The sequence below is a fragment of the Peromyscus eremicus genome, chromosome 12, assembly GCF_949786415.1.
Source record: "Peromyscus eremicus chromosome 12, PerEre_H2_v1, whole genome shotgun sequence".
NCBI classification, from domain to species: Eukaryota; Metazoa; Chordata; class Mammalia; order Rodentia; family Cricetidae; genus Peromyscus; species Peromyscus eremicus.
In genome coordinates, this window is record NC_081428.1 from 8,329,682 (window position 1) to 8,351,545 (window position 21,864).

Sequence of the window (21,864 nt, forward strand, 5' to 3'; positions counted from 1 at the left end):
TTTAGAGTCAAGAAGCAACTAAGGAAAGCCACTGAAGCCAGGCATGTGTCAGGGGTGTCCCTGAATGGAGGCCCAGAGAGGCCATTGTGTGAAACTGTGAAGGTGAAGCCTGGATTGCCTTAGAGACCCCAAAATGATAGAGATGCCAGAACCATGGCATACCTGCTGAGCAAAGCTGCTAACAGGGAGTAGAACCATCCTCAAAAGAGAGAAGTGTGTTGCATTCAACAAAGCTGAAAGGAGTTTTGACATCAGACACAGAGATGCAGAGTTTAGGGTTTGCCCAGTTGGTTTTCAGACTTTTGTCCAGTATTTCCTCACCATGTTCCCTTTCCTATGTTTTGGAATGGTACTGTATATCTTGGGCCATTATATGTTGGAAGTATGTGATCTGCTTTTTTATTTTAACTTTACAGGGAATTATAGTTAAGAGTTGGCATGAGTCTCAAAGAGACTTTGTACTTTAGACTTCTAAATAAGTTTGAGACTGTTACAGACTATGGGGACTTTTGAAGTTGGGCTGAATGCATTTTTGCATTATGATATGGCTACAAGCCTTTGGGCCAGGGAGTAGAATGTGGTGGTTTAAAAGAAAATGCCCCCCCTAAAGGGAGTGGCACTATTAGGAGATATGGCCGTGTTGAAGTAGGTGTGGCCTTGTTGGGAGAAGTGTGTCACTGTGGGTGCGGGCTTTGTGATCTAGGCTATGCTCAAAGCTGTGCCTACTTTAGTTCACTTCCTGTGCCTATAGGTCAAAATGTAACACTCTCAGCCCTTCTCTAGCACCACGTCTGCCTGCATACAGCCATGTCCTGCCATAATGATAATGGACTAAACTTCTGAACTGTAGGCCACCCCCAATTCAATGGTTTCCTTTATAAGAGTTGCCATGGTCATGGTGTCTCTTCACAGCAATAAAAACCCTAACTGAGACACAACCCTTGCCTGTTTTGTCAAAGAATAAACTACTAGCTCACAAAAGAAATCATTCCTTTCAAAATGGTTCCTCAGAGAAATCCTAACGATAAATCAGGACAGTATCAAGCACAACCTGATGCTTAGTTCAAACTGGAAGGGCTCTGGGACTCCTTAGAAGAGAACTCTAGTTCTCCGAGAGTGAGTTTTAGCATTCAGTTCCTGCTCCGTTCAGTTGACCCCTTTTTCAAATATATTCACATGCTCCTGATGCTGTGCAGTCTCTCTGGGGAAGGACTAACTACAGTCAGAGAGAACCGTGCATGTGAAGGCACAGAGAAAGTATGGATGCTCGTGATGAAGCAAGAGGAAAGGCACCACTTGAGAGAAGAGAGAACCAGAGGGGAGAAGCCACCCAGTATTCCTACTCTCCCATCAGCCCATAGGCTTAAGGTCTACTTCTACCGTCTCCCAACCATGTCAGCCTAAGGTGGTTGCTTTAGCAGGACACCTGTTTCCTCACACTCAACACACAGATAATGGTAGCTCCTGCCATGTAGTGTTGTTATTAGGACTAAAGTGGTAATACAATGTAAAGTTCTTTGTACGGTTCCTGGTACAATGTAGCAGGGGTGTGGGAGGAATGAAAAAATGCTAAGGGGGCCACAGGGGTGGCTGCAGAATGTGAAGGGCTTTTCACTTAGAGAGGTGTAGGTACTCTGGGGAAAGGCGAGGTCTCATAGAGGTGGTTTGTTTGTACATTTTCCTACTGCTAAATATAGCATTCAAAATAAATAATATGTATGCATACATATCCCTATTATAAGTACATATATATATGAATATCAAAGTAGTTACATGTAATAGTTAAAGAATAATAATAGTAAAGCAGTGTTTGGGGTGTAACTTAGGATAGAGCACTTGATTACAATCTGCTAAGTTCTATCCCGAGTACAGCAAAAAGAGAGGAGGAGGATTATTTTACCAACCAGCTAAGAAACTGAACATCACCCGTGTAGTGTATCACCAATGTAGCAGAATTCCTTGTAGACCCCACCCTGGTTGTCCTCCATCCCTCTTTCCTCAAAGGGAACTACCCTATCTGACGTGGTCACTCCTTATTTTGGTTGTTTAGTGTAGCTGCATGCTTCCTTATATGTAATCCTGGTTGGGCCACGTCTAAAGATCACATAGTGTTATAAACTTGTTTTTCTGAGACTTTCTGTTGTTGTTCAACTTCAGGTCCTAGAGAATCTCCCACGGGGTGGTGTTAGCTCTATCCATTCATCGGCTCTTAGTTCTGCTTTGTGATCTCAGTTTCATCTATTCTTTGGTCCGTGGACATCTGGGTGGGTTCCTAATTGATGTATTGGCTCAGGCCACTGGTGGAGCTCAGTAGTAGAGCACGTGTTCAGCCCATGTGGGGCCGAAGGTTCAATATTTGGCACCCAAACCAAAGAAATGCTGCCAAGAGTTGTCTCCAGTGGAGCCTGCGTACCACAGCAGACTTCCGAGGTGTTCACTATTCGAGTCTGGAATGATGGAAGAGATCTAACTCTCCCTCACTCTGCCAGCTGCCTGCCTATGATCTCTTTGCATCTTTATTCCTGGACACATCTGAACACAGACAACAGCTGTTTAAGGAACAGCCATTTGGCAGTGGCAGGGTCGATGGAAGGGAAGTGCCTTGCCAGGTAAGATGAGCAGGAGAGCAGAGAACACCATAGAGGTCCTCTAGAGGACACTCCCTAGAGAGGCTCTTGGATCTAGCAAGATGCACTCCTTTTGAGGGAGAATGCTGACAGTTTCCTTCCTGGATATGAGTTGCCCACCAATGGTACTGCACCTAGCGGAACACGTTTAGGAATTCTAATGCTCTAATGTCCCTGGTCCATAGAAAGGATCTGGTTACAGAAAAGGTAGCGTGCATCTTCAAGCCTAGCCTCACTTGTGGGTTACTCAGGCATCCTGATCCACTCTACACAACAGATAACTGACAGTAATGGGCTGGTGGAACCTATAAAACTGGGCATATGTGGAGTTCTGTTTACAAATAAGAACAGGTGACGCATGAACCGGTTGGAAGTAGGACTGAACATGACGAGTCCATATGGTGCCTCCTGGTGACAGCTTGAGTCTTATTAAACTGAAAAAGGTTAGTTTTGTATAAACAGGACTTTCCCCAAACCACGGGCTTCCTTTACCTCCTACATAGCAAAACAGAGTTGTGGGGGCAGGGGGGGGGTTTGAGGAGGAAGGCAGGAAGGACAGGAAGCATAGGCAGGTTTCTTGAGGGGCAGCAACTCCCTGTGAAGACATCACCTGCATTCATGGCATGGCCTCATCTTCATCAGTCATGTTATCCTGTTTGACCAAGGACTGGGAAGACAGGCACTTCTCTCACTGGCTGCCTTGTGGCTGGTCCAACTGCTTTGACAGAAATATGGACCCTCGGTAGCAGGTGATACCATGAATCATTGCCATGCCCCCACTAATTAAGAAAGGAGAAACCCTCACAAATCACTGGGGGGCCAAATGCAAATGATGCTGATGGTGAGATGTGTCCTGTCTCACCAGATGCTGATGGTGTGGCATGGGCTGTCCCAGCAGATGCTGATGGTATGGCATGGGCTGTCTCAGCAGATGCTGATGGTGTGGCATGGGCTGTCTCAGCAGATGTTGATGGTGTGGCATGGGCTGTCCCAGCAGATGCTGATGGCTTGGCATGGGCTGTCTTAGAAGATGCTGATGGCTTGGCATGGGCTGTCTTAGAAGATGCTGATGGTATGGCATGGGCTGTCTTAGCAGATACTGATGGCGTGGCATAGACTGTCTCAGTAGATGCTGATGGTGTGGCATAGACTGTCTTAGCAGATACTGATGGTGTGGCATGGCCTGTCTTAGCAGATACTGATGGTGTGGCATGGCCTGTCTTAGCAGATGCTGATGGTGTGGCATGGACTGTCTCAGCAGATACTGATGGCGTGGCATGGGCTGTCTCAGTAGATGCTGATGGTGTGGCATGGACTGTCTTAGCAGATGCCGATGGTGTGACATGGGCTGTCTCAGCAGATGTTGATGGCGTGGCATGGACTGTCTCAGCAGATGATGATGGCGTGGCATGGGCTGTCTTAGCAGACGCTGATAACGTGGCATAGCCTGTCTCCGTAGATGCTGATAGCGTGGCATGGACTGACTCAGCAGATGTGAGTCTTTAATTTGTGACAACTGCAGACCATAAATAAGAACCAAGAATGTGACTGCAGGACCTTCTTCTGTCTTAGTAAGCTCCAACTGCAAACACAAAATACCACAGACTTGGTGGCTTAAAGAGTAGAAATTGAAAAAAAAAAAAAAAGAGTAGAAATTGGGACCTGGGGAAATAATTCAGTTGGTAAAGTCCTTGTCTTAAAAGCATGAGAATCTGAGTTCCATTTCCAGAACCCATGTTTCAAAAGAGCTGGGTATGGTGGAAACAGGTGGATGCTGAGGCTCATTGGCCCGCCTACTTGGTGGGTTCTAGGCCATCTTGTCTCAAGAAAAAAAAGTACAAGGTGGATGGCATCTGAGGAAAAACACCCAGGGTTGACTTCTGGTCTCACACAAGCACATATGAACATGTGCACCTTGTGCACCTACACACACACACACACACACACACACACACACACACACACACACACCAGAAATTTATCTCACACAAGCACATATGAACATGTGAACCTTGTGCACCTACACACACACACACACACACACACACACACACACACACACACACACCAGAAATTTATCTCTTACAACTCTAGAGACTAGAAGTCCAAGTTCAGGGTGAAGGCGCATTCTGTTTCTAAGGACAGCCTTCTTCCAAGTTGTGGACAGTTGACTTCTATCTACACATGATGGAAAGAGGACTCAGAGAGTGCTCCCTGGGGCCCTTTTCTAGGGACATGTGTCTCATTCATGAGGACTCCTCTTCCATGACCTACTCACCTCCCCAAAGCCCTGCTTCCTAATGCCATCACACGGGGGCAGGGATGTCAGTTTCAACACTTGAACTTAGAAGGAGGAACACCCACTCATTCCACAGCACCCTGTCATCTGTGTGCATGAAGAGAGCTGGGCCAGTGAGAAGACAGTCCCTATGCTCATCCACCTCAAAGCCCAGGAGCATCACTAAATGAATAAACAGACGGAATGCATTGCATCAGTGGGATAGAATCCCATGTAACAATTGCAAGTCTTGAAGTCACAGATAAGGACACCTGTGACCTCCGAGGTCACAGTATATGCCTCCACTCCTGGAGGCCTTAAGGAAGCAGGAAACCTCCAAAGAAAAGCCATGGAGGCTGAAGCCTCCTCCCTTCTAGGCAGCGCAGGTGATGATCAAGCTAGTGTTTACCATCAGGAAAGGAAAACCAACATGGATTATCAGATCAAGATAAATGATACAGCCACATAAGTGAACCATGGTGGCTGTGGCTATCAGTCACCTCAGCTCAAAGGGAAATTCCTTCAGTTCAGCTTGACCTGGGCCAAGAGTGACTTTTCCCTTTGCCCTCCCCCAATCCCCCTCCATACACACACACACACACACACACACACACACACACACACACACACACACGTGAAAATTCTTTCACATGGTTGTCCAGTGTGGTGAGACATCACAGGCCAGTCCTTCCTTCCCTGCCTGGAGAGAGTCTGCTCTCTCCACACTCCCCTCTCTCATCCCACTCCTCTAGAGACTGGAAATCCAAGTTCAGGGTGCCGCTACATTCGGGCCTCAGCTGAGGGCAAGGAAACTGCACAGAAAACTAGCTGAGTCTCTGCTCTGACAGATAAGCCAACCACAATCGTTCACTGAACGCATTCTCCCACGGTCCTTGAGGGTGAGCACTGCTATTACAGTAGTCAGTCCCCTTGCTGCAGTCTGGATCATGTATGTCACACAAAAGGTCTGTATGCTAACAGCCTGGTCCCAAAGATGGCACCCACCACCGAGAGGTGTTTGGTTCTGTAGGGTGAGGGGTCTGATGGGAAGTCCTTATGTCTTTGAGAACAAGCCCTCTCAGGGGATTGTGGAAGTATAGCCCCGTCTTTTTCCTCTTTTCCTGTTTAGCAATGAAATAAGTGGATTTGATCCAGTCGATGCGTGCATTATTATATGATGCTTTGCCGCAGGCCCAGATAACAGAGCTAACCAATCATGAACTGAAAACTCCTCTGAAACTCTTAGTAAGTTAATTAACTCATGCACTTTACCATAATGGTGGGAATCTGGCGGGCAGGTCCCTATCAAAAGGAGAGATATTCTAAGATCTCCCACAAATGCTTGAAACTGTAATTAGTACCAACCACTTTGGATACCACATTTTTTTCCTGTGCATGTGTACCTCAATAAAATTTAACATCTAGATATAAAAAAACGACTCACCAATAACTCATAATAAAATAGAGCAACCATAATGGCATACTATTATAAATAATAAATTTGCCATTACCGCTATTCCTGCCCTTTGGGGGGGGCCATTATCAAGTAAAGTAAGAGTTACTTGACTAGAAGCAACCTAGATGGCGGACTGGATAACTGAGGTAGCTCCTCACTAATAAGTGGACATTATACACAGCATGGAGACACTGGACAGAGAGATGACTCCTGTCCTCAGCAAGACAGTGCATCAGACGGCACACGTGTTAACTATGTACTCCACCAGTGGTCAACACCCCAGCCTCCTGCAGTCCTTTCTACGGCATCCACGAAGGGAACGCCCAAGAAAGAGCTCTGTTGATCAATTTGCAGACGTGGAGATCTGAGAAGAAAGGTGGTAGAGTGGTTCATCCAACATCCTATGGCTGCTGAACGCCAGGGCAGGGCTCCATTCCAGACCCATGACAACCAGTCAAGGTCTCTTTCTTGTCTTTTCTTTTCCTTTTTTTTTTTTTTTTTTTTTTTTTTTTTGTTTTCTTTTGTTTTTTCGAGACAGGGTTTCTCTGTGTAGTTTTGGTGCCTGTCCTGGATCTCACTCTGTAGACCAGGCTGGCCTCGAACTCATAGAGATCCGCCTGCCTCTGCCTCCTGAGTGCTGAGATTAAAGGCCTGTGCCACCACCGCCCGGCCAAGGTCTCTTTCTACCTGCCCACATTAAGGACTGTTTACACAAAGCTAGACACTAGTAAGTCTATGTGATACTCCTACCTATTCAGATAAAGAAACTGATTTGAGGAACAGAAACTTGGTCAAAGTTGGTGCTCTGCAGCCAAAGAGAAAGTTGAACGCTTAAAATAGAAGGTCTGTCGTGTGACTGAGAGCGTGAAAATTTCAGAAGTTGCTTGTCAAATGTCTTCTATTTAGACTTGGAAACTCTAAAGTCTAGCAAGAACTCCTCCAGGCCAGCGTAAGACAACTGATAGTAGTAGAGAGTAGTCATTTGCAAAACCACCGTCATCCTTTTGTGACATCTTCACAAAGTACTGGGATGGGCCGAGAATCTGATTCACCTTATCTCCACTCTACCCTTGAGGTCAGTGAGGCTGGAAGGGAAAAGACAATGGCTTTCTAAAACCATGCAGCGAAGGGCTGGGTTATGTATGGATGGATTGGTGGAGGGCTTGCCTAGAATACACAAGGCCTGCGTTCAAGGCCCAATACTGAATTATACCAGAAATAGTGGTGCCAGCCTATATTCCCAGAACTAAGAAGGTAAAGGCAGAAAGAAGGATCAGAAACTTATTCTTGACTCTATAGTAAGTTTGAGGCCAGCCTGGGTGTAAATGAGATCGTGTCTCAAAAAAAAAAAAAAAAAATGTGTAGCTGAGGCTTGACTCTCAGGCTGCTGGTATGGCAGAGGAAGGTCAAGAAGATGTGAATTTGAACTCTGACCTTGCCGCTTTCTCACGCTGTTAGTGAGCAGCTTATCTGTGGATCCTCAGTTGACTCATTTGTAAAACAGTAAAACTCAAACACTCGGGGCAGCTACAGCTGAAGAGAAGAATGGGAAGTGCCCAGTTGAATGCCCGACCTGAAGCAGGCATCCAGACCACTGACCTTTGTTTTCAGTGATATGCTCAGCTTCTTTTTATTATCCTCCCTTTCCGTGTCTGCTAGCCATTCATCACACAACACAGAACTTAAAGACACAGTCCCATTCACTGGCTTGGTTTCCGATGAGACAGTTCTTGGCTGGGGATTACAATTGCATATGGTTTCTCCCCTAATGGTTCATGTGCTAGGTCAGCAGAATGGCAGTCTGAGAGACAGTGGAATCTTTAAAAGGTGGAGCCACACAGAAGGTAATCAGGTCATAGGACACCATCCATAGACAACAGTAATACAAAAAAATCATAAAAGAAAGAAAGCCCACAAGAAATAAAAGCTCTTGGATGTTTTCGAACATTCTGCTAAGTAAATACTGTGTTTAAAAGGAAATGGAACACATATACATAAATAAAACTAAAATAAATCTTTAAAAAATTTTAATTTCCATGAAAATTAAACTTAATTTCTTGGGTATTTTTAAACATTCTACTAAATCAATCTGGGGTTTGAAAAAAAAATAAAAACAAAGTATAAGCTACTTGGAGCTGAGTCACAATCAGAGAGTGTGATACTGATGGCGGATAGGTAGTTATATCTATCTATCCGTCCACACACATGTACATGTACCATTTATGCTCTATATATGATCACATACACAAAGACACAAAGATACAGAATTTCATGTCCACCAGTGTATTAAAGGAACAGTACAATGCGGCCATTCAAGGAACGTAGTCATGCTTCTGTATTAAAAAATTACTACAGAGGGCCTGAGAAGATGGCTCGGAGGGTAGGAGCCATGTATGTAAGCATGAGGACAGGCGTTCAGGAGGATGGCTGGGACTTGCTGGCTGCCAATCTAGCCAGGAGCTCAAGGGCCAGTGAGAGACCTTTTCTCCAGGGAGTAAGGCAGAGAGGGACAGAGGAATTAACTCAGAGATAGAAGTAGCTTAGAAAATAGTTACAATGTTTCTAATGGGGAAAATAGAAAAATGTTTATCATGAATTAATAACATAAAAAATGAATAAACAGAGCTGGAGAAATGGCTCAGAGGTTAAGAGCACTGGCTGCTCTTCCAGAGGTCCTGAGTTCAATTACCAGCAACCACATGGTATCTCACAACCATCTATAAGGAGATCTGGCGCCCTCTTCTGGTGTGCAGGCAGAACGCTGTATACATAATAAATAAATCTTTTAAAAAAATAAATAAACAATGCTCTAATTTTGTGTCACAAACTAGTAATTATGGCTCCAGCTCGTAGTGGAATGGGTATTCCATGTTCATTTCAATTGCATTGTGGGCGTGGTCTAGTCTGCTGTCTATTGCTGTGACAAACACAGTGTCACTGTGACCGAAAGAAACGTGGGGAGAAAGGTTTTATCTGAGCTTACGACTCTGAAGTCACACTTCCTCAGTCAGGGAAGGCAGGGACTCCGAGTAGGCATGTGGAAGAGAGAACTGAAGCAGACGCCATGGGGGAGCTGATTGCTGCTTGCTCCCCACGGCTTGCACAGCCTGCATTCGCGTGCAACTCAGGACCACCTGCCCAGGAGTGGTACCCCCACCGTGGGCTGGGCCCTCCCCATCAGTCAGTACTCTGTAAAATGCCCCCAGACTTGCATACAGGCCAATTTGATGGAGGCATTTTCTCAACTGAAGTTCCCTCTTCCAAAATAACTCTAGTTTATGTCAAGTTGACCAAAACAGCAAACAAACAAAAAACAGCACATGGGATAAATAAATGAATGAGTTAACAATCAGTAATCCTAGTAAATTGGTTGAATCAATAAAAAATAATTAGTGAAATTGGCATAAGTGACCATGTACATCCTACATATTACTATTTGTTTCAGGATCAGTAATACAAGTCATTCTTAAAAAAAAAAAATCCTGTTTCCTTAGCAATAGATTTCTGCATTTCCTTACAGTTTAATGATAAAGAGTTCAAACACGATTTCACTAAGTCAGAACGCAGACCAGACAGAGCTGTTGTGCCTTAGGCAGTATCTCGTTAATGAGACAATTGCTAGAGAAAAGTTCTCTAGGAAATAGATTCAAAAGAAGAGAAAGCCTTTGAACTTATACTTTGAGTGAGGGAGAGGCAAGCTCTGAATGATTCTGATAAAAGGATGTGGGAAATGTCAGGTATTCAGTCTTCCTCAGGCTGGATGGCAATAATGTCACTTTGCAAAGGAAGTCGATGAAAATGTCACAGGTAATAAGAACAGAGTCTGCCGATCTAAACAGTAGCACATACAGTAAAGATTTATGAACAGATGTCATGGCATTATAAAATGATAGGCATTCCATCCAGAGGAGACAGACTCTTAGAATGGTAAGAATTACAGGGGAAACCCTAGGATAATTTTAAGACGTGTTAAAGACAGATTGCTTAAAATGATCTGTCTGGACACAGGCCCTAAGGAAAACAATTTACTACAAGGAGATGTGAGGTAATAGAGGGAGCTAGAGGCTAACAGATCATCCTCGCACATAAAATACAAGATCACGGAAGATGCACAGTAATGCAGCCACACACCAAACATTTACTCATTCTATTTGTGAATCAGCTCCTGTCTTGTGCTCCAAACTACTCTCCCAGGAGCAAATTCATGGTAGATTTAAGCAGATCCATCTAATTCTTTCCCTTGACTTTCTTACAAGCACAAATTTAGAAAACAAAACAAAACAATGTCCAGGATTAAGCAGTTGTCTTCAGTAATGAAACCGTGTAAAAGCTGCCTAGTAAAAGCCAAGGTTGAAGCCGGGTAGTGGTGGCGCACGCCTTTAATCCCAGCACTCGGGAGGCAGAGCCAGGCGGATCTCTGTGAGTTCGAGGCCAGCCTGGACTACCAAGTGAGTCCCAGGAAAGGCGCAAAGCTACACAGAGAAACCCTGTCTCGAAAAACCAAAAAAAAAAAAAAAAGCCAAGGTTGAACTTGGAATGTGCTCTCCAGGAACTATCTCTGAGCCTGAGGTGGGGTCAGCAGAAGACCTGCGTCCTTTGTTTCCCAGGGGGCCATGAGTCACTCCTTTCATGTCAATGAAGAGTCTCAGTTTTGTTTGAGGAGGGAAATAAACTTTCTCAGAAACAGAAAGAGATGATGAGCCCACAGCTTCTCAGCAGGCATGGGCTGAGCAAATGCAATCTCTAACTTGTAATAACATATTAATAAAAATTGACCCTTATCTGTGATATAGTTGAGCTGGGTGAACAGTTCTGTTGGAATCATTTCAGCCTTTGTTATCCAATAGAATTAAGAAAGAAATATGTATCTTTTAAAAGTTTACTGGTTGGGGACAGTGGCAAAGTATTTTCTCCTCTAGATCCCACGGCCTCAACAGCCATGGGCAGTTTATAGGACCAGGCATGAATTCCCTTCTATTAAGCAGAACTTTGGTCCAATTAAACAGCAGTTGGCTACCACTATTTAGGGGCATCTTGCCATTCTGCTCATCTTTGTGGTTTTCAGGCATCATGACTGGATAGGACCGCTGATTACTTTTCTTCCTTGGTGGCTTGCACGGCACCACTCAATACTGTGAAAGCTTGTGCTCAGGGAATAGGCGTCCAGGTCAGATCCAGCACAATTTGTCCAAGTCTGGAATGCATGGTGCCTTCAGCAACGTGGACTCATCTTCAAATTCCGGTGGGGAGCTAAGGGCACCAGCAACAGCCTGTATCATTTTGGGGGGCCTCTTGAACTCCCTTGACCAAGAACTCAAAGGGAGATTCCTCATCCCTGGTACTAGAGTTTTTATTAGATAGCTTGTACTATGGCCCTTAAGGGGAACGTTATCAACCCTAGTGGCATAACTTCACACACACACACACACACACACACACACACACACACACACCCGTAGTGCTGTTGATGCATCCTCTTTTCCTCTGTATTGCCCTCCTCACCTCCCAAGTTATAACCCCCCATTCTTCCCATTTCTCCCCTCATAACACCTACACCCCACTCCTGCCATGTTCCTAAACCACTGTCAATCTCTACCTGCATTTTTAATACTCAACCTTAAGCCCACAGAGAAATGCAGCTCTCACCACCCATCAGGGAACGTCTTTTGCAGCACAGGGAAACCAACACAGAAAACCGTAACTGGTCAAAATACAAAGAACCACTGACCATGAGGTACCCAGCCCCAACTGATACACCTACAAGATGCAAAAAAAGATACAGAAACATTGCAAGAGGCAGAGGACAAGGACACCTACTGTGAGATTGCATCATCTATACATAACAGGGAAACTGTACCCATGAACTCTTAACAATATGCTTGCTTAAACAAGACCTGAATAATAACAATACCAGCTCATATCCCAATGTGGATGAGGGAACTCTTTCAAGTCCCCGGCCCTAGGTAAAAAGCTACAGATAATTGTTAACTAAGGAGAGAAGAAGGACCAGTCTTCCTCAGGGATGAGCCCCCTAACTGGTTATCCACTACCAAGAGGTTGGCTCTAAAAACCTGTACAGACAAGCAACACTTGCTTGCTTTCTTATAGTACCCAGGACCACCAACCAGCCCAAGAACGCCACTACCCACAGTGAGCTGGGCCCTCTAACGTCAATCATCTATCAATAAATGCACCACAGGCTTGCTCATAGGCCAGTCTGGTGGCAGCATTTTTTTCAACTGAGATTCCCTCTTCCAAAATGACTCTAGCTTGTGACAACTTAACATTAAAAACTAGCTAGCACACATATATAACAATAATAACAAAGAAAATGAGGCTATGAATTTGAGGGAGGGGTAGGGGAAGTAGTGTAAATACAGGACAATATAAAATGTTAAAGTAAGTATGAAAATAAAATTAAATTAGATTACATGCCTTAAATTACAGGCATGTAGCTTAGAAATACATCTTAGAGTTCTGCTGTTTGTTCAAAAGACTAAATAGCAAGTATTTCAAGCCTTGTGAGCAAGCCACGTATTGTCTATTCTATCAACAATTCTGCCATTGGAGTGTATGTAAATGAGGGGATCTGTGTTCCAATAAAACTTTATCTATAAAAACAGGCTTAGCCATAGTTTTATTACCCTTTATGAGATGCAGCACTGTAGCCAACCATAAAACACACTCTCATGTGTAGTAGGCGGAGACAAACAAGGTCAAGATGACACAAACAGTAGAGGGGAAATACTTGGAAGAGCATTAACTGCTGTGATGGTGGTGATTGCAGGAGGGAGGCACAGTTATTTGTTATTTAAAAGTATAGTACTTACCAAAGGCCAGGTTCTAAGACAAACACTTGTAGATGTAACCGGCCGTCTTATTAAATAAGAAACACAGAACCAATGCAAAGAAGAAAGCCAAGAGATCAGAGCTAAGAGCCTTACTCTGCAGCTAGCCTCTTAAGCCAAGAGACCTCTCCGAAAGAGAGCTACTTCCTATGTGTTTGTCTTTATATAGTCTTTCTGTTCTGCCTTCTCATTGGTTGTAAACCCAACCACATGACTGCCTCGTCACTGCCTGTCTGTATAGACCTCCAGGTTTTCTATGGTTGGGATTGAGATTAAAGGCATGTGTCTCCAATGTTGGCTGTATCCTTGAACACACAGAGATCTACCTAGCTCTGTCTACCAAGTGCTGGGATTAAAGGCGTGCACCACCACCGCCACGCTCTTGCTATGGCTCTAATAACTCTGACCCCCGGGCAACTTTATTTATTAACATACAATTAAAATCACATTTCAGTACAAATAAAATGCCACCATAAACACTTATAAATACTAGCTCATTTACTTCTTAAAAAAACAAAAACAAAAACAAAAGGCTCCTGGAAAGAAGGGCCATTCTGCCATCAACAAGATGGTCACCTGAGAATGCAACCTCACCAGTCATAAGCACGTCCACGGAATGGGCTTCAATAGCCATGCTCCTTCCCCACTCACAGAAATTCTGAGAATGGCCACCAGGGTGGTGGGGACACCTGGTGTGCACTGCTACCAGGCTCAACAAAGCCCTGTGGCCCAAAGGAAGAAGGAATGTTCCAGATCATCTTTGGGTACGTCTGTCCAGAAAATGTAATGAGGACGAAGAGGCAGCAAGCCAGCTTTGTGCTCTGTTAACCTGTGTCCCTGTTAACACGTGCAAAACTACAGACAGCTGATGTGGGTGAGACCTAACTGCTCAATTGTCAAAGTTATAAAACTGTGATAACAACAAAAAGAAAAGGAAGGCATGAAGAGGATAGGAAGGTTACCTAAGAACTAGCAATGAGCCGGGCGGTGCTGGCACATGCTTTAATCCTAGCACTCGGGAGGCAGAGGCAGGTGGATCTCTGTGAGTTCAAGGCTAGCCTGTTCTACAAAGTGAGTTCCAGGACAGTCAGGGCTACACAGAGAAACCCTGTCTCAGAAAACAAAACAAAACAACAATAACAAAAACTATCAGTGAAAAATAAGGCGGTGGTGGCGGCGCACGCCTTTAATCCTAGCACTTGGGAGGCAGAGGCAGGTGAATCTCTGTGAGTTTGAGGCTAACCTGGTCTACAAATCAAGTTCCAGAACAGCCAGGACTGTTAAACAGAGAAACCCTGTCTCAAAAAACTAGCAGTGAGAGGAAGACACAAATGCCAAGTTAGACTCCTAAGAATATCTCCACACCTCTCCCTAGGACTAGTGAGACACTCAGGTCCGTTAGTGCGCACATTGTGGCCATGACGCCCTTCGCTGCTGATGGTAGAGTTACTCGCCCATTCCAGACAGTGTGTGCGAAACCCTTTGTTCCTTCGTTTGCCCTCACGGTTACTTGTTAGCATTTGGCAATCTACTGAATATGGAGAGAATACCAGTCACCAGGCAGTGAACCATGAAGGGGAACATCAGTTCATTTGCTGTTTTTTCTTACTATAAAAATCAGCACACAAGAAACCAAGTGTTTATAGTGGAACTGAAATCCATCCATGGGGAATGGAGCCATCTCAGCCCTCCAAAATCAAGACTGCTGCAGTCTGGAGCCCCAGTGACCCCTCAAATGACCTATGGTCCCCGTGGTAAAGGCTTGGTCCCAAGAGAGGTTTTACTAGGAAGTGGTGGAACTTCCAGGCGGGCGAGCCCTGGAAAGGAGTGGTGGGACCCTGATCTTCCTCTTTCTCTTTCACTTCCTGGCTACGCATTGAGTGGCTTTGCTCTGCCACACACTCCCGACTTGATGTGCTGCTATGGGGCTAAAGCAATACTGACGACAGTCTCCATCCCTGGGAGCCCAAATAAACCCGTTTCTATAAATTGATCTTTCAGCCGGGTGGTGGTGGCACACGCCTTTAATCTCAGCACTTGGGAGGCAGAAGCAGGCGGATCTCTGTGAGTTCAAGGCCAGCCTGGTCTCCAAAGCGAGTTCCAGGAAAGGCACAAAGCTACACAGAGAAACCCTGTCTCAAAAAACAAAAAACAAAAAAATTGATCTTTCACGTGTATTTATGACAGTAGCAGAAGACTGACCACTACATGGACAAACGTAAAAGCTGCCTCTTCATTGCCCTGGGCTTTATCGTTTTTTGTTTTTTTTTCCACAGGTGTGAATTAATTCAATTATAATAAAAATTGTTGCCCTAGGAGCTTACTACTGAGAAAAACAAATTAATGTTACCTGAAATTGTACTGCAAATCAATTATGCTGGTGTTTCTATGCCTCAGAATAGTAATAAAGCAGCTCAACAGGAAAAAAAAAAAGGTGGGGAGAGGCAGTTTGTATACTTCCACGTGTACAAGCATCTTCTGAATACTTGATAGTGCCTTGTTCATTTAAATGGTATGAATGAAGCATCGATATACTGCATGCAAAATTTTTATGTTCCTCTCTTACATTATAAAAGCTGCATTTCGTTCTTTTATCAATGCTAATTTCTTTTGTAACAGTATTTATAATTGTTATGTTGTCATATTAGTCCAAATTCAGGCCACTTTCATCATACAAGATAGTAGTCGGTTATTATACAGGAACACCAGTTTTGGAGATTTTCATTAAGAGTTATAATCATAGGTGATTCTATATTGATTTAATCAAGATATCCTCAATGACAAAAACCAGGAAAAAAAGTTCAAATTGGTGTGAGCAACCACAAATGTATTGGCTCTCATAATTTCAGATCTACAAATGCTGCAGAGTTGACTTAATTCAGTGGATCTCGTATCTGTAGTAAGGTCTTGGGCCTCCCCAGCATCCTGTGGCAGCTGCATCCTCACACTGGCATCATGGTACGGGCAGATACCACACAGAGTACACGCTACTGTTGCCTCTCTTTCTCCAGCTTTCTGAAACAGGAAAACTGTTTCCCCGAGATCCACAGGACCAGTGAGCTTGTTGCTCTTTAGACTAGAATGTAGCAGATGCTCAGCCCTGAGCCAAACTCTGTGGCCAGAGGAACAGCTTGTACAAACTTATAGCTGGCTTTCTGAACAAATCATTGGCAGAGGGAATGATAGTGTTAAACTTCACTGGAAGAAATCATGGGCTACATTTTGGGCTGAGAATGATTTCTGAAACCTCATGGTTATTAAGCAATGAAAGAGGTGGGGACCTGTAAGATTGGCTCAGCAGAAAAAAGTACTTGCTGCCAAGCCTGATGACCTGAGTTTGATACCTGAGACCCACAGGGTGGAAGCTGAGAACCAACTCCCCCAAATTATTCCCTGATCTCTGCAAGTGTACACACACACACACACACACACACACACACACACACACACACACGTAATTTTAATTTTTTTCAATAACTTAACAAAAATTATTTCTTAATGTTTTTAACTAAATACCAGGGGAATTTCTTCCTGCGTTCAGAATAGATATCAGGACTTATTTTCCCAGAACATAAATCTTGGTGAAAGACAGACTTTACTTTCCATAGCTGAAATATTTTTAAAATGTTATCTCTGTGACCCCTACTGGGCTCCTTTGTAGCTAGGGTGTGGACTTGGCAGCTAACCTCCCTTCGAACCTTCCCGGACAGTGAATCAAGAGGGATGTAAGGAAACAGAGACAGAACAAAGCCAACCTGCTCTGGCTGGGGCTGATTACAGATAGAGTTTCCAGGAACAAAAGCAATGAAGAGCCCACTCAGGTCTAATAAACAGACACATGGGCTTGGCCACTGGCAGAGATTCTCAATCCCAAACCTGAATTAGGTCACAACCCCAGAGTCTCCTGAATGAAGGAAGGATGCCACAATAAAATTCAAGTGGATATTACAAGTCTTTGTCATGATCCTCCCCCAAACATCTACCTTCCATTGACCAGGAGAAATGTGTGCCTGGATCTTTGGAGGATTATTGGAAAGTGAGCTGATACTATCTCCTGTGAATTAAGAATGCCAGTTTCGATCAGAGAAAGCACTTATGGCCAATAGGGTAATAAACTGAGTTTTGACAAACATTTGTCTTCATGGGGCTCAAAGATCCCCCAGATCTGTGCTCATCGCTCCAGCTCCTGAGGGCGTAAGTGGAATATATACATAATAGAGACAGCCAATCCCCAGTGTCTCTCAACTCCATGGAGTGAGTAAGGGCCACGATGGGCCATTTCTCAATCGTTATCTCAAGGAGCTCTAAACATTCAGAATGGCATATCACAACCCTGCCCTTCTCCAGCAGAATGTCTGAGACCATAGACCTGAGTGATGCGCAGGCTGTAGCTGATAGCGCATTCCGGTTAAACTCTCTGATTGGTTTCTGAGTACACTCAGAGGGGTCTTGAGGAACAACAGTGTGCTATGAACGTAATCAGACCTGCTGTTCCACTTGGCTGACAACACGTCCATGTATGTACACACACATCCACCAAAGACTAGTTTTTTTCCATTTCAACACCTAGAAAACACCAGAGGAATGGTGTTTGTTTATGCATCTGTTTGTTTCACTTGCCTGGGATGGTTAACTTTTCCCATCCTCAGCAGGATGCTAGTTCTCAGAGACTGTACTACAGTTCAGTCTGTGCAAACCTGGATCATCTCACAGGATATTTAGCCAAGGGACTCCAAAGAGCTGAAGGGACAGACACTCATCGGGTGAAATGGTTCACACCGAAGAGTCGAAGACATATCTCCGAAAGCTACAGAAGATTTGGAGAGGAGGTTGGGAGAACGTCCCATCATCGTCTACCTGCCACGCCGTGCGCGCGCCCGGCTCTCTCTGCAGAACAAGTTGCTCTTCCTTTCAAGTCCTCCCAGAAAGCAGTGCTGTGGGTGTGAGCCTGTGCCAGGTTCTAGACAGGTAGAAGGCATCTGGGCGTGCTGTCTGAGTGAGGTGTGACTCACCAGCCCTCAGTTTGGAGAACAGAGGGTCCAGAGCTAGTCCAGGCTTCAGTCAGCGCAGGCAATTCTACCACTTAGCACCTGTGAGTCAGCTGATCCAAGGAAGCCTGACAAGTCTCCCGTCAACCAGAATGTGGCAGGAAATACTCGGTCTCTCCAGGACCGGCTCTTGGGTTCCTGGGCCGCGAGACCGTACAACAGCAGACACTACATGTCTGTGTGTTCTGCATCCATGGGGCCAACCAATGGCAGATTCAGAACACTTTTTAACACTGCATCTGGGCCCAGGCACGGAAGTGCACACCACTCATCCCAGCACTTGAAAGACAGAGGCAGACAAACCTCTGTGAGTCCGAGTCCACTTTGGTCTACACAGTGAGTTCCAGGCCAGACAGAGATACACAGGGAGTCTCTGTATTAAAAAAAATAAAAAAATCTGGGGTCAAGAGGTGGTTCGACAGGTGGTAACAGTTGCCACGCAAGCCTGATGAACAAGAGCCCAGAACCCAGGGCTGGATCCAGTGGTGCACATCTGTAATCCCGGCACTCTCATACTGAGATAGGAGGCAGAGGCAGGAGAATTGTCCACTCTCTGGTTATCCATGAAATACAACAGAAACAAGAGAAACCCTGCCTCAGCAGGGTCAAGGGAAAGCACCAATTCCAAAACGCCCCCTAGCCTCCTCCGTGCAGGCCCCGCCCTCCATGCAGGCCCCGCCCTCCGCGAGCAGCGCCCCCCCCCCCCTCGCCTCTGTGCAGGCCCCTGCCTCTGTGCGCCTTCCCTACTAAATGAATCCATTTAAATCAAATTGTAGCCATTGCACCTGTACTGAGAATGTGCAGGCTTTTTTCACTTTCTGTCACTTGTCCTTCCCTACACAATGCAGCAGGACACCTGTTTACATGGCCTTGACATTGCACAGGGATTACAGTCAATCTGCAAATGACTTAAAGCTTGGGGGAGGAGGTCCTAAGTCATACCCAAATACTGAGCTATTTTCTGCACGTGACTTGAGCACCCATGGGCCTGGTCCATTCCCCAGTGAGTGCAGAGGGAGAAAAACAGTGTTTGGGAGTTTGGGGTTTGAATCTCAGCTCAACCACTCACTAGGCTGTGGGCTGTCACCTGTCCTGACTTCCCTTCTGTGACAGTAACTTACTATAGACTCACAGGGACGGCTTATTTTATGAAAAGTGTGTGGTGTGGTGTGTGATGCGTGTGAGTGCTCAATGAATATTCACTGTTGGGTCCAGTGGGTTGAGTGAGCATGAGTCACATTCCCAGCAGGGTCTGCCCTGTTTGCACTCACCCTGGAGTTCTCCTCAGTGGACAGAGTCTTCTCATGAGTCCTGATGAAACTCCATCACCACTCAGTGCCTTTCTACTCATTTCTAGGTAGCAAACGAGTCACACTGAATCATGAACATCTCCAGGTTAGTAGCTGGGGTGAGAGAACACCGAATTCAACAGTAGTAAGCCTCCTCTCCTCAGCTTTTGCCTGGGAGTCTACACTGAGGTGTGATGTCACACCCTGTGGCCTCTCTCACACTGCCTATGTCTCTCCCAACCTGCCAGCTGTTGGTGCAGACCCACCAGGATGGGTAGGGAGGGGGGTTGGGAAGGGGTAAGGGTCTAGGTCAGCTCTACTGGCTGGTGGCTTCTTGCTCTGTCTCTGGGCTGCAGGTGACAAGAGCTCACTTTGTCGTAGCTGCTTTGAGAGCTCTGTGGGTTTTCTGGGCCCATACCTCCTTCTATCTGCTTTGACTTCAAGGGATGTGCCTGTTCTGGGGTATTTCCTGAGAGTCCTTCACTAACCCCAGGATTCTCAGGGGTCAACTCCAGCCTCCAGGTGGTCTACCCACTAACTTCAAATGAAACCACTTCACTGTCCTACCCAGCCACCCAGGCCCGAGTGGGCCTCAGGAAACACTCAAGATCACTTCTCTGTTCCTCCTGGAACCCCACATCACAGTATTGGTTCTGTTGCCAGAAAAGACCATGTTTGGGACTTGGAGTCTTCAGCATCTTTAAGTCTAAGCAGATTATAAGTAGGAAAATAATGAAGGAGGTCCCTTCGAGGGGTCACATCACTGTCGGGCTTTGCTAGCCTGTGACTCCCACTTTAGTTACAACCTACTGGAGGTACATCTCAGAACTTCCCTAGTGATCCTTAAAGCCTGACTTAAGAGGCATGAGTTCAGAACAGGAATAGGCAAATTCTTTTAAAAAGATCTAGATAGTATATATTTCAGGCATGCTGTGTTTTGGGTCTTTGTCTCAACTCTACCATTGTAGCTTAGAAGCATAAATAATACATGGGTGTGTTAGCATGTCTGCGTCCTAATAAAACTGTCCTTATGGAAACTGGCTGAGACCAAATTAAGGCTGAGCCTCGGGTTAGAAGAAACCCCACACTCCTGTGTCGGTTAGTGTTTCCAAGGCTGTGACAAATACCCAAGAGAACCAATTAAAGAGAAGGATTGGTTTTTGTCTCGGGGTTTCAGCAGTTTTGGCATACAGTTGTTCAGCCCCATCACCATGGGCCTGTGGTGAGGCGGTGGTTCCTCACGGCAGAGGGAGTGGAGCGGAACCGCTCACTTAAGACAGCCATGAAGCAAAGAGACAGGAAGTGGTCCCGACAAACTGAAGGCCTGAGCAAGCTCTCTCAGTGACTTCCTTCCTCCAGCAAGGCCTCACTTCCTAAAGGTTTCCACCTCCTTCCCAATTAGTGCCACTAGTTGCTGCAGAGGTAACTCAGTGGGTAGAGGACCAAAACGGGATGTGGAGGCACAGAGGCCAAAATAGTACAAAATAGTACCACCACCAACTGGGCACCAAGACTTCAACCCCATGCCTGTAAGGCGTATTGCATATCCAAACCATAGCAAGCCCTGGCCTCATTCCCCAATAACCGAGAAGTAGGAGCCCAGATGAGGGACCGTTTTTTCCAAACCTCTTTCATTATGTGTCTCCTTCCACACAGTGATGTCTCTCACTAGTCTAACCACTTGAATTATGTCAACGCTGGGGGAGGCTATGAAACGCTTTCCCTTGCGTTACACGAATTTGCCTTGTCACACTGCGTGACCGTTGATGTATGCACATCGTCAATCAAGGGTGGCACAGGACAGTCTGAAAGGTGTTGAGCTCAGGCTGGAGATATAGTTCACTTGGTAGAGTGCTGCTTTTAATGTGCTTGGACTCTAAAAAGCAAAATGAAACAAAACAAAGATGAATATTAGAATTGCCGGGTAATAGTAGCAGTGAGTTTTGAATGGAGAGTCAGCAGGTGGGATGTGTGCTCTCACCGTGAGGACAATGGAGCTTCATTTTGGCTGCTTATACAACTGTCTCTTTACAGTCTGCCCTCTGGATTCTGAGGCTCAGCCAACCAGAATGAGAAATATTTAGAAAATATATCTGTATGGAACAGGTAACAGGCATTTTCTTCTCATTATTCCCTGAACAATGCACAGCATGGGCATTACATTAGGTTGCATGCAAATACAATGCCATTGTGAGTGAAGGACTTGAGTAATCTCGGATTCTGTTTTATTTGGAGAGTTCTAGAATCAATCTCCCGTAGAGACTGAGGGGTTGCATTTATTTATTTGTTCAGCTGTAACTGCCTCTAGACCTATCTAC

The 21,864-nt window shown here is 45.2% G+C and overlaps 1 protein-coding gene and 1 long non-coding RNA gene across 3 annotated transcripts; one reads left to right on the plus strand and one right to left on the minus strand.

The window, feature by feature from the left end:
• Positions 1 to 3,026: 3,026 nt before the first annotated feature.
• LOC131922848 (uncharacterized) lies at positions 3,027 to 4,934 on the minus strand. Its single transcript, XM_059277697.1, has 3 exons — positions 4,906 to 4,934; positions 3,490 to 4,127; positions 3,027 to 3,342 (listed from the first exon to the last, which is right to left on the minus strand). The coding sequence occupies exons 1-3, from the start codon at positions 4,932 to 4,934 to the stop codon at positions 3,275 to 3,277; spliced, it is 735 nt and encodes a 244-aa protein (XP_059133680.1). The 3' UTR covers positions 3,027 to 3,274.
• Positions 4,935 to 5,177: 243 nt separating this feature from the next.
• On the plus strand, positions 5,178 to 6,341 carry LOC131922692 (uncharacterized). 2 transcript variants are annotated; one of them, XR_009382361.1, is made up of 3 exons: positions 5,178 to 5,291; positions 5,658 to 5,870; positions 6,035 to 6,341. It is a non-coding gene; the product is annotated as an uncharacterized LOC131922692 (long non-coding RNA). The 2 variants fall into 2 exon arrangements; XR_009382362.1 differs by having other exon boundaries at positions 5,658 to 5,804.
• The last annotated feature ends 15,523 nt before the right edge of the window (positions 6,342 to 21,864 follow it).